The 14214-nt window shown below is 37.6% G+C and overlaps 1 protein-coding gene across 4 annotated transcripts in view; it reads right to left on the minus strand.

Moving 5' to 3' along the window:
• Nucleotides 1-14214, minus strand: part of LOC137261116 (ligand of Numb protein X 2-like) — a 91391-nt gene that overhangs the window by 51434 nt on the left and 25743 nt on the right. For 3 of the 4 annotated variants that reach the window (XM_067798801.1, XM_067798803.1, XM_067798804.1), the window contains exon 2: nucleotides 2689-3114. In XM_067798801.1, coding sequence (XP_067654902.1) covers nucleotides 2689-2963 — 275 coding nt within the window. In that variant the 5' untranslated portion in view covers nucleotides 2964-3114. Of the gene's footprint in view, nucleotides 1-2688; nucleotides 3115-8577; nucleotides 8652-14214 lie in introns of those variants that run through there. The other variant, XM_067798802.1, reaches the window with a different exon arrangement.

Raw genomic sequence — 14214 nt, forward strand, 5'->3', positions numbered from 1 at the left:
GAATTACTGAATCACTTATTGATTTTCAAGGCATTGCTTCACCATGGGTTGTCTCCCTTTAGTTATGTTAGCTTCATGATAGCTAATTTATCATTGTTCATGATTACAGCATTTTTCATGGCACATACAACTGACGAAATTCAAGAATCTTAGATAATGATTATTGATTTTTACAAATCAACAAACAAGATGTCCAAAATCAAATGCATATCATTATGATTTTGAAACGCAAAAGCATCTTTGACCTAAAAAATTACCAAAATGGATAATGGAATGAAACAGCCAGCCAACAACATCCTTCTCAACCTACTGCTCATCTTCTCAAGATACCATTCAGTTATTAACCTTGGAATATACAAAGCGACATGGAACCATGGAGGGCCACCCTATTGAGCCTCCTTATGAATATGCATGATGTGTTGCCTCAGACTCTAAATTGGCTAATAGCAACTGTGTGATAAATAATAAATAGAATACCAAAAATTACTTGTTCTTCATGAAAACACTGAGAAATGACTACATTCACACTTACCTTGTATACAAGTCATTTGTCCTCTAAGTCAGATCACCAATCAATACAGACTTACCTTTAGGCGAGGCACCCTTTTAGTGCCTCTGAATTAGGGATTACGATATTCTGTTATTTACTGATTCACAACCAGTGTGATAAATATCCTGTCAACAGTACAAGTCAGACAGGCAAGTTTGATCATTTACACAAGATACAGTTTGAACTACAGCAGACATTTTTTTTCTATATAACCAAACAAAGGGAGAAATCTGGCAGCAAACAGAAACATTTTAAGCAGGTTGAACTTATATCAGTTTGAAACCAGTTTCTGCAACTTGCAGAACTAGTATAATGGTACCTGTGCAGGCAGACGCTTGTTTCACATACTGATTATAAAATGTGTCAACACAGGCTGCCACTTGTAAAACATTTTGTAACAGGGAACTTCAATCAGAATCTGAAACCAGATTCTATTATATACAGAACTAGTAACATGGCACCATGGTCAGGTACCCGTTCACATACACTGATTGTAAGATGTGTCAACACTGACTACAGCTTGAAGTATCTCATAGCTAGAAATTTCAATCAGAGTCTGAAATCAGTTTCTGCAACATACTGAACTAGTAATACGGTACCCTAGGCAACAAGGCAGGTGCTTGGTGATTACACAAGATGCGTCAACATGGCCTACATTTTCTGCACATCTTCCATGATTTTCTTTTCAATACATGGCTGCAGGGTTTCCTTGAGTGAGTGAGTGAGTGTTACATTTGCTAGCAAATAATTGAAGAAACTCCATCTGAAGAATAATTAACAGTTTGCAACTACAGGTTATTTGGGATTTGATCTTAAGATCCTGGCACAACCAAGGGACATAACTAGTGGTTTGGAGGCCAGTATAACATCAAGTTCAGGGCCCTGTTTTACAAAGTTCTCATATGCCTAGGAGGTCACAACATTTCTTGCAGCAGTTGTTCCTCCTAGACTTACAACAGTCGTAGCGCTACAATAGCTTTGTGAAACGGGGCCCAGGTGCTGAACACTGGTATTCACAGGAAAATATTCATTCATTCTTACGCCCCAGAGTATGAGTGGAGATCCCAGGGGCCTGTTTCACAAAACTCTCGTAGCCAAAGATCTCGTAAGTTTTCTCGTAACCACTGTACCTCCTATACTGTAACACAGGAGCTACGGATGCTAAAAGAAAAGTTACGAGACCTTAGGTTCACGAGAGTTTTGTGAAACGGGACCCAGATCAGAAAAGATCATCAATTGTGAGATGAGAAATGACTCTCGATTGTCAGATCAGAACTGATTATCGACTGGCAGATCAGAAATGATTATCGACTGTCAGATCAGAAATGATTATTGATTGTCAGATTGGAAATTATTATCAATTGTCAGATCAGAGATGATCATCAAGATGAATTTCTGACTTCAGTTTATCAAGATAAAGTATACCAATATATATATATATATATATATATATAGGTAAATAAACATTTTTCACAGCTGTTCCCTTCAATATCCTGTGTTTCACTTTTGAAACCGACAATTAAAATTTCATGCAACATAGATCAGCAGTCAAAATCATGATAATCATTAAACAAAGATGACGTTTAGCAGAGTAACCAATTCATCACACCATGGTCATGTTTTTCAAATATTTTATTCAGAGCAGGAAGTCTCCAGTATATATATATATATATATATATATATATATATATATATATATATATATATATATGTCAAGTGGTTTCTGTTTACATTTCCTTATTCTGAATAAACTCAAACGGAACACAATGTGACTCCCCTTTATACCCAAATACATTCCGTTAATGAACCAATTTGCTTTTTTGCTTTTTACAAGGCAATATATTTATATATAATGCAAAATCATTATTTCAAAGTTAATTATAGATTTCATTTCACTTTTAGCAAAGCAAAACAATTGATGGATGTAATTCTGTCACATCATCTTGATTTGCCTAAATTACAATGACATGAATGCTGACTCTTATCTATGTTCAGCTCCTGATTGGCCAGAATGATTGTAACCATGGCAACAAGGGCAGAATGCCGGATATGAAGGGAACAGCAGCAATGGAAACAAAGATTGGACCTATGAAGCTGTCTTCTCAGCTGAAAGGAGGAAATGTCATGATTATTCTGACCTTTTCACAAGAATACTTGAAGGTGAGCAGTCTTTGAGCGTTAAGGGTAAACGATCCACAGGGCACTGTTTCTGAATTTTGAGGTAATTTTTCAAGCACCGAGAACAGTATGTATGTCCACATTTGGTATCCAGGGGGTTGACAAGCGGCTGAAGGCAGATGTGACACATCAGATCTTCATCCACAGCCTGGTAATAGTCGTACAGGTGAGTTCCATGGGGTTCGTGAAACTGCCCACACACTGCACACACTGTGGTGTCCCAACGCAGCGACATGATTGGCTAACACTGGCTGTTAGCTACTCCCGATGTCCAATCACAATCTCCACCTGTTGCCAGACGACCACACCTCCAGTTGTGTAGTGATCGCCTAACAAACCTTTGCTGTCTGCTAGGAGGCAGTCATCTTGAAATTTCAGGTCAACATCTGCAAAAAGATAATTTATCATTAAAATGATGCAAGGAATCGACAAGCAAAATACCAAATACTACTTTCACACTGGCAGACTCAAGACAATATTAGTAGACTTGGAAAGATAGGTATATACAGTGCTCTGGCCTACAATCTTACTTCTTATAACAAAGAAAGTTAGGTCATGATCCAGGTAAGTTAAATAAAAAATGTGCCAGTATACCATGGCACCAACTTGACTACCCAATACTTCATATCAGCTCAAAGTAGATGATCTCCTAAACCAACATGACATCAGAAAGAAACAATCATAATTAAAAAATTATCACTGTCTGAACTAACAAAGGCCACACTGCATGAATCATTGCAATAACATGTGCAAATGAATTGCAAGCAAATTTGAAGCACTTTCGACGAACCCTTGCAAACTTGTTGCCAGCCTTTTGCAACAACCAGTGTGAGTCATTTGCAAACCTCATCTAATCACCTTGCAAACCCCATTACAAACCCATTGCAAGCCCAGAGTGAGTGAGTTTTGTTCTCCAATATATGGGGGCAGTCAGTAAATAATCACGTCTGAACCAGACAATACAATGATCAACAACATCAATCTGCACCATTGGGAACCAATGACATGCCTAGCTAGCCTACCTCTAATCCTGTTAGTCGCCTCTTACAACAATCATGGGTTACTGAACTAACCTGGACATTCACGAGTCAGCATGCCCAGAGCAAGCCCAACAACAAGCAAAACTAGAATCACTATTACTGTAGGTTACTGTATGGAAGCAGTCACAGCACGGGGTTGGGATGAGATGTAGGTTCACAGCTAGAGCCTGTTTTACATGTTCACAAACAGGCGCTCAGTATCCCTTGAGAACAGGCTCAAATAATACTACAGAAAACAATATAGAACACAAAATTTCTTCCATGTCATCAAGGTTTTGCCATGACAGATCAACATGACACAACACTAAATGTTCACCAACTTATTTTGAGTAGATATACTGAACAGCATATAAAACATAATTTTTAGAAAAATGAAATCTCATAAAAGTAATCATACATCTTTATGTCATCTACAACTTTAATGACAAAAGACAAAAAGCTAGAGTTGTGTTTCTTTTGCTATATACACAGTTTATATACATACTGTAAAGAAAAACAAAATTTGTGTAGTAATAACATGGCTACACAAACAACCACACATGTCATGTCACAGTCAACGTACATTATTCCGTTGATGCAACACAACCAAAATCAATACACAACCACCATGGGAAAACACAATCAATACACCTGTGTCTCTGATGAAACACTACAATCAATTAAAATCACTTTTTCAGAAATACCTCTCTCTGCAAATGACACTGTCAAACATTCATGCTGACTCCAGAATGTTTCCAACCCATTGTTGTTTCATCTTCCAACATCAAGGCCTTACTTTACAATTATATTCAACAGATACACAAAATTAATAAAACGAAGTGAAAAACACAAATGCAGAATAAAACATTCTTCAAGGATGGAGACATTTTCCCAACAATTATATAGTTACCACAAAATTCTGAACAATTCTTGCCTCGAACATTAAATCATAAGGGCAGAGTGTGTCTCCCAGCTTCATCCCACATGACATGTCCATTTGGTTTTAAAATATTCCAGGCAGTTGACAATACTTCAGTTCCGTAACACAGTGACCATACACAAGACAGCCAGCTTTGTATCATCTAGTTTACATCACTCATGTAGGCAGCCTTGACAATCAAATACCTTGAATATCTTTCCATTGGTGGCTGGAGAATTTTTCAATCTGAACTATTTCATTGATCATGTGCCAAGAGAGTTCACTGTGATCCCCTTGGGGGCCTCCAGGTAATTGTCAAGGTGCTTGCAGTGCTGACACAACAAATACCTGTGACCATTTACTGACCTCTTCACATATTGGTATTCTCCCAATGTGGGGGATGACACTCACCTTACTCACAGGGCCATGAAAGTGCTCGGATCATTACACAATAACACAGGTGTAAATTAGCTGGCACAGGTAGATCTAACAGGACTTCAGGCTTTACTCGTGGGAATCACTTGACACTTGTTTCACCTCATACTGTCAGTATGTGATTATTATAGCTGAGGGCAACATTAAGGTATGTTGATATGGCTAAGTGGGTAAAACCTTCCACAGAAGCAGGTCTGTGTTTGATTTCTCAGTAATGGGCTAAAGAGCCCATACAATGTTTCTGAGTAATCTCTGTAATTTAATGCCCATTCACAAATATTCCAGACACATTAGCACAACATGTAACTAAGTTTCAAAAAGACACTACTCCATCAGAAGGCCCAGATGCCCAACAACCAGCGAGTCACTGAGTCATACCACACAATCCATTTCATTACTGCTAAAAAGCAAAAGGAATAACCCATTTATTCTTGACTATAGTGAATCTGTTTAACTATAGAATGTACAGCATTATTAAAGAATTGGCATCCATCCCATGACAGTAAGTGAGTGAGTGAGTTTCATTCTGCACTCAGCAAAATTCCAGCTACGTGGCGGCAGTCGGTAAATAATCAAGTCTGAACCAGACAATCCAGTGATCAACAGCATTAGGGAATCCTCTTACAACACGCATGAGTTACTGAAGGCCAATATTCTACCCATACCTTCACAGGTACAATAGTAAGATGAAGAATAAAAGAATAAATTGCTCCTTATCTTCTTTCAGGTGATACAGAAGTCTCCAAACATGTATAGGTTACACTTGGCACCTGATATAAGTGGGAATACCCAATCATGGGCACCTTAGACACGTTTAAGTTACAGGGCACGTGTTACAAGTGGGAGTCCCCAATCAAGGTATCTTAAGGCGCTTAGGCCTCCTTTGAATGAAGGAAAAAATTCATTTGTGAATATGAGATTCTTCAAAGGCATTAGAAGTTGGTGTGATAATACAAGACAAATCTTATGGACGACAACTTCTTGTTTTCTTTTTCACATTTCTGGGTTAGTTCATCCACCTGATGCAGGGACAAGAACTAGCCCAGAGAAGTTGGGAAAAATAAATCAAGAAGTCGTTATCCATTGGTCTTGTATTAACATCAGTATGTGTTGGTTACTGAACAGTATTATCGGACAGCAATTGTGAGACAGTCCAGACTAACTATGAAATCATGTTGACTTCTAGGATCAATGCAGTCAGACTGAAGTGACCACTGAACCAGTTGCCCATGTGGAGACCTATTTCCAGATGGAATCTCTAGGACAGTTAACCATCCAAATACAATGCGTACATCTCTCATGGCTGTAAATCGTCCTTCACAAATTCAGTGTTCAAAACTTCACCATGGATGATGTATACTACATACACAACAGTTATTGTCCGCAGAAAACCTAAAAAAGGACGGAAGAAAAAGGAAAAATCCCCAGTGGAAATCATTTAAGTATTAAAGACTCAAAAGGTTTTAGTTTTGGGCAGTTTATGAAGTGTTTGTGGGGCAAAAACAATCTAAAAGGAATATTCTTGTAAGTTTACAATTTTGCCAATAATGTGCAAAGCTTCTTTGAATGAAATACAAGCCCTCATAGTGAACCATATTCAGTGAGGATCAGTACATTAGTCTAGTATGATTGACTCGGTTTGTTTTTTAAGCTGTTTTTGGCAATATTCCTGCAACATCATGGCAGGGACCACTAGAAAACCTTACAGATTGTACCCATGTACGGAATCGAACCCGGGCCTTTGTGTGATGAGCCAACCCTTTAACCACCAGGCTACAACACCGCCCCCACTTTAGCATGACACTAAAGTAACAGGATGTGACAGTGTCTGGACGTGTAGGACGTGTGGACAGTGTAAAGCTTACACATAACATCAGTGGCATGAAGTTACTACTTAAATGAAAAAAAATAATACTTTCATGTCTGTGTACAGTACAGAGTGACTGATTTTGGTGTTTAGCAACATCCCAGGAATGTAACAACAGATGACTCTAGAAATTGGTTTCACAAATTGCACCCAAGTGGGGAATCGAACCCGAGTCTTCGATGTGACCAGTCACTGCTTTGACCACCAGGTTACCACACAGCCCTGTACAGTAGAGAATGTCATATCACAACAGTAATGTTCAGTTCCCCTGCCCATGCCATACAGTATATTCTCTGCTGCTGAAATGATCAAACAACCTACATCTCAAACCCACATATTACAACAGTAATGTTCAGTTCCCCTGCCCATGCCATACAGTATATTCTCTGCTGCTGAAATGATCAAACAACCTACATCTCAAACCCACATATTACAACAGTAATGTTCAGTTCCCCTGCCCATGCCATACAGTATATTCTCTGCTGCTGAAATGATCAAACAACCTACATCTCAAACCCACATATCACAACAGTAATGTTCAGTTCCCCTGCCCATGCCATACAGTATATTCTCTGCTGCTGAAATGATCAAACAACCTACATCTCAAACCCACATATCACAACAGCAATGTTCAGTTCCCCTGCCCATGCCATACAGTATATTCTCTGCTGCTGAAATGATCAAACAACCTACATCTCAAACCCACATATTACAACAGTAATGTTCAGTTCCCCTGCCCATGCCATACAGTATATTCTCTGCTGCTGAAATGATCAAACAACCTACATCTCAAACCCACATATTACAACAGTAATGTTCAGTTCCCCTGCCCATGCCATACAGTATATTCTCTGCTGCTGAAATGATCAAACAACCTACATCTCAAACCCACATATCACAACAGTAATGTTCAGTTCCCCTGCCCATGCCATACAGTATATTCTCTGCTGCTGAAATGATCAAACAACCTACATCTCAAACCCACATATCACAACAGTAATGTTCAGTTCCCCTGCCCATGCCATACAGTATATTCTCTGCTGCTGAAATGATCAAACAACCTACATCTCAAACCCACATATTACAACAGTAATGTTCAGTTCCCCTGCCCATGCCATACAGTATATTCTCTGCTGCTGAAATGATCAAACAACCTACATCTCAAACCCACATATCACAACAGTAATGCTGCTCTACTGCAAATGATCTGCAACACATTCTCTGTTGATGAAATGTACAAGCTTGAAGATCTGGATTAGAATTGATCTTCAATAACCCATGCTTGTTATAAGAGACAACTTGGGTGGTGAGGCTTGCTGATTTGGTCGACACTGTTCATCATATCCCAATTATGCAGATCACATGATGTTAACACATCACTGGATTGTTTGCAGACATTTCCATATAGCTGGAATATTGGTGTTTGTGGAGTTAAACAACGGTCAATGGTATGACTTTCATATCACAACAGTAAGTTAAGAAATACATTTCACGACATGTAAAACCTTGCTTGCTCAGCTGATGAAACACACTAGATAAGTAACACCCCTCAGTACATGGTATAACTTACAACAGTAAGTTAAGAAATACATTCTACAACATGTAATACCTTGCATGCTCAGCTGATGAAACACACAGGCTACATCCCTCAGTACATGGTTTAAAAATCTCTTATCACAACAGAGCAGTGAGCTATTAACATGTAAAGCACGCTAAGCGTTACAGCAGATTATCCAATGTCACATGACAGGAAACAGTTGAAAAGCTATTCAGATGGAAGATTTACTGTGACTGTCAACATCTGGTGCGAGCTTGACCTTTCCCTGCTTCATGATCAATCCATGAAGGCTTCCTCACAGTAAACAGCCTGACTATATATTCATAAAATGTCGGTCAACAACCCAATGTCATAAATGTTCTTCATACATATATGGACACAGAAACGTTTTCTAACTGAGTAAAAACAAACACTGCCAAGTATGCCACAAGTTTTTCCCCATCCTTAAAATGTTTCCCATTTCAGTACTTTAAAATAGGGTAGCTTTTGGGCGAGTATGAACTCCAAACAATTTCAACCAGACCACAGATCTAGTTGAATGAAAAACTTACAAGCTCCGACCAAAACATTCCTGTGCACAAAATATCTTCACATATAGATGTCTCAGTTTTAAGCTAACCGTTGGGCAGGTGAATTTGAGAAGCTAGCAGTCCGTGTTGAAACTACCCCATCCTGGGCAGTTGGACAGGCAAGTGTTTCAAATGTTGCTTTTGGGTTGCATTTTTTTTCCACGTTTTTTTTTAAAACGTCATGCAGATCTGTAGTGAAATATCATGAAAAGCAACAAAGACAAACACAATAAAAACCAAGCAGGGATGGTGATAAAGCAAATTATTTTTGGAATAAATGACTTGCATGTAGTGAAGCATAACAGCCCTGGGATGGTGACAATAGTTTTGATGCAACTCTGGCGAACTGGGTAAAAGTGCAACAAAAAAGTTGATTCTCAAAATTAAGAATCTGTCAAGAAACCAGAAGAAAACTTTTTGGTTTTGGTTAAAGGTTCTTGAGGGAAGAGTGGTATCTGACCAGAACACAGTGGCGGAGATGTCAGGGCACTCGTTCAACAAAGCAGTCTTTACAGCCCAGACTGTCGTAAGGCTTAGCTGAAGTATGGGAGTTATTGCCTCCTTAAGATAAGACCACTTTGTGGAACTGGCACCTGGGTATAAGATACAATCACCCCTTAATCCTCAAAAAATATTTTGCATTGAGGTTCGGACAAGGACAATAACCTTCCTTCTAGACACTTGAAAACACACGACTCTAATCCTCATGGCTTACATTTAGACATCAATCAAACACTTGTGGCAATTCCACATGTCAATATTGTCTGTATTTCTCAATGGGCTAGTAGTGACTGAACATCAAGTCTCTGGAATGAAAATATTTTTAAACGCTTTTAGTCTAATTTTTTCAAAAACAGAATTTAAAGAGAACCAGATAATCTCTTCATTTCATGGAAGTTGAAAAAACTTCCAATTTGGTTGATACTTGGGATTTTGTGGGTATTTATGTTTCAGGCCAAATGCAAAAGATACTATGCTCATATGTTGGTTTTGTCTAGAACAAAAACATGTTCTAGACTGTCAGCAATTATTTGCATATCACTAAGACAGGAATATTTGATGCAGTTTTTTTCACTCCATTTGGACTTGTCATCCTTGTTCAGTGTCAACTGAGTGTCAGGGTTCCTAGACAACTGCTTTAATTTTTTATTAAGTTTTCAGTTTATTTTTTCTTATCATTAACTTGTATTCATCCTTGGCATTACAAAATATACATTAAAAAAAATCAAAGTATCCATTTGGCATTTCATAAATGTCTAACATTAAAAAGAATATTTTCACAAATGTCTAACATCAAAAAGAATACTTTCAAGAAAAAGAAAACATATCGTACTTAATTTCAAATATCATCCACCACAAACTTACAATTATTTCATTGAGCTGAGTATTCAAAGATCACATATGATTTTCAGGTCAAAAACCAATTTCTCAAACAAACATTGATCAGTTTTTGGCATTTGTTAACAATACATTGTACTTTTTAGTCACTGATTTGATGTTTATCAACGTAAAAGGAGATTAGGGTCAGAACGAATACATTCTGTGGCGAATATAATATGTATCACAAATACTGGGTAACAAATATGAATAATTAAAAATTATAGTTAAGTAACTGATGTTCAATAAGGAACGCTCATGTGGACAACCAGTGACCTCATGACACTCAATTTTGGTATGTACATACATAATTATTGTTGACAGCTCCATGTAAAGCCTCAGCAAACTAACAAGGCTTATGGTACAGTAAAGCTAGTAAATATCACATTTTTACATATCTCACTTTGATAATAGGACATGTGATGTGTAAGTTAGTTTACATTCCCTTAAAAAAATTGAAAATTTGTTAATATTTGGCTCTGGTGATCATGAATAATGAACTGAATTGACACGAAGGGCTACGGTTCGATCCATGAAATATGCGCTTGAATCATAACAGCCTTTGTGGAGATCACATTTTCAAAACTTACATTTTCACCTACAGGTTAATTATGAAGGTAAAATTTGTTTTCGGGAGCAAACATTGAAATGTTTGAATAAAAACCTATTTTAGTCCTTATCGAACAATATGGTAAATTTCAAATCCATAATTTAAAGTTTATGCACACTGAAACTATTTGAATTATATATATTGAAAGATGTCCTATTCAAACCTTCCTTGTCCACATCCAAAACCAACTCTCACGTCCGACCAGCAGCATTGTTATGAAAGAAAAACAAGAACCGCCCTTTACCTTATTTTATAGTAATTCTGACACAGAAAACCTAGCTGCATGCAATTCATTTTTTAAGAACTTTAAAAGAATCCTCACCCTGGTGTAGTCACATTTTGTATATTCTTTCCAGACTGTTTATCAATCACCAGATTTGTGAAACGGTTTGACAGTATAAGAACATTCACTTTGTTCCGTTCTAAACCATAATAAACATGAAAATGACACCTACTATAAATCTCATGGCAAATGGTGTTAATGGCTTATTGTTTACATTTACAACCTATAAGAACATCAATTTGTTTATAATAAGGAATTTTGAGCACAATTAAGACAGTTATGAATGAATTCACAACTTTTTAGTATTAATGTTGGGTGTAAATATCTTGTTCCCATGCAAAAAGTCATTCTGAAGTAATGTCACATTAAACAGCCATGACAGTCAGAACTGGTCTGCACAAAAAGTAGGACACCTATGATTTTACCACACTAAAAACTAGGATTGACAAAGACATTAAAGTCACACAACACACAACTGATTTCAATGTCACTGCTAACACATATCTTAACACTCGCTCACCATTACTGCTTTAGACAAACAAATGTTTTTTGAAGTCTGAAACATTGAAAGAATATTATCAAGAATATTCCTTGTTTTCATAAAACTGAAACACTGTTACCTTGCTCTGTTTATGGGATGGCCGCTCCACATCACTGGGCTGTGACTGCTTCTAGCTAAATTTACCACTGAAGAGGTATCAGAAAGACTTAAAAGCAATGTTGACGATGCCAATATCTTCACTCAATGTTTACAATGGGCAGACAAGAAACAGAACTCGTAGTTTGGCACTCAGCCAAGATTACATGAGCGTGTAAAACTAATTGTTGCCAAATTTTAAACCCTTACACCAGGAAGAATTGTGATGACTTTAACACATTTTGTGAGTGGTGTTAATATTGAGTCTCAGGGAAAGTCTTCCTTTAGTCTGTCATTCAGGCTCTGAAACAACCATATCCATCTAGCCCCAAGCAAATCTAGAATATGCTGCAAGTCTTGACTATCACACTTTCAGGGCTCTTTTTTATTTCATATTTTATGATTATGTTTTAAGAATTTGTTTCTTGGTTTGTTTGTTTTTTTCAGATGACTATATCAATTTCAGAGACTATTTGTCAGTCTAGCCTTCCTTTATTATGTCTCAACCTCAACAGACTTCCAGCTTGAATGCGACATGAAGTACCAAATTTGTTTCTCCGACCACTAGACTAGGAGCAGTTTATAATCTCAGCTCACGTGGAACAAGGATGTGGTCTTGGAGAGCAATTTATAAGTCTGGCCCAATAAACCATCAGAGAAATCTATATTCTGACTTTCTGTGAAGTTCTAGAAGATCTAATCAATGTGTCTTACTTTCTTGAAATCTTCAGCGAACAAAAACACTCACGCAAGAAGTTAATACTTCAAACTACATTTCCATAAACACAGTACCTTTCTACAACTGTATCTGTATAAAAACATGTTATTCACATTACGATATGCTCATACTGAAGCAATGGCTGCATGAGTGAGTGAGGTTAGTTTTAAGCTGTTGTTAACAATATTCCAGCAATATCAAGGCAGGAGATACCAGAAATGGGCTTCACACATAGTACCCATGTGTTGAATTGAACCTGGGTCTTCATGTGATGAGCAGTTGTATTAAACTAATGACTGGGCTCCCCCATCATGGTGAAATAGCCAGGTGAAATAGTCAGGTGAAATGCTGTTTCATGTCATGTTCAAGACTACTTATTTCGTGATGTGAGTGTATGCATGTTTGTGTGCATTTGTGTGTGTGTATGTGCATGCATCTGTGTCTGTTTCTGTTGCGTACCTGTGGGTTTCCGTTCCGTACCTGTGGGTTTGCCTGCACTAGCACAGACACATTAGCTGCTTGCATATTCTTTTTCCTCTCAGTAACCAACTGATACCCAAGCAAGACACATTACACTGAATCAAAGCCAACTTAATGTCCCCTTAATGCCGGATGGACATAAGGCAGGGCAACATCAAGTACTACCCATTAGGTTACACAATGTGACCATACAGAGGTTCAAATACAGTGACATAATCGGAAACTGGACAATTACCCACACATCAATCAATATATCATATCTTAAAGGTCTCACCAGTATCAAAAACTGTTGTCCATCTATCGGATTTGTGTACAAGTCATATACATATGCTTTCCATGGGGACGCATTTCTTGGTTTTCATTAAATCACCAAAGACAAAGTTGCTGTTTTGGAGGTACACAAAACTAAACTAAACTAAACCTTCTGCACTCCAGGCACACACTCTTTACTTGAGGTAGTTTCTCTCATCCACAGAACAGACCCATGCTCATAATGTTTATCAAATATTGTTTGGTCCCGACTCGAGAACCGAGAGATTATACACCCTGGAATAACGAGGATGAAACTGTGCCACCATCAGGGGTTCAAAAATATTTTGAAAAACAAGAAAGTAATTTGTCCTGACTAATTTTCCACTTGCCCTGACTTTAAAACACAATGCATGATGTTGATGTTTATTGGAATATTTATTGAAGAGTGATAATTTCACTCTCTACTAGTTCTACTCTATTATTATTGTGAGCTCATTATGAGCAGATATGAAATGAAATCCAACATTATTTGTAGTGTGAAACCATAAATGGAAATTATCTAATATTCCACGGACAAGTAAGATACGATCGTACCACTATACCCGAAATGAAAACTGACTTGTCCCAGGCATCGGGCGATGGGATTTATTAACCACTGCACCACACAGCAAATTCAGAAACTGTGTCTGTCTCATGCATTCAGCTAGCGGAATACCCCAATGTATTTAACAGACAATTCTGGTTTAAACTTCTGGCAACTTT

The sequence above is a fragment of the Haliotis asinina genome, chromosome 14 (assembly GCF_037392515.1).
Source record: "Haliotis asinina isolate JCU_RB_2024 chromosome 14, JCU_Hal_asi_v2, whole genome shotgun sequence".
Classification (NCBI taxonomy): Eukaryota; Metazoa; Mollusca; class Gastropoda; order Lepetellida; family Haliotidae; genus Haliotis; species Haliotis asinina.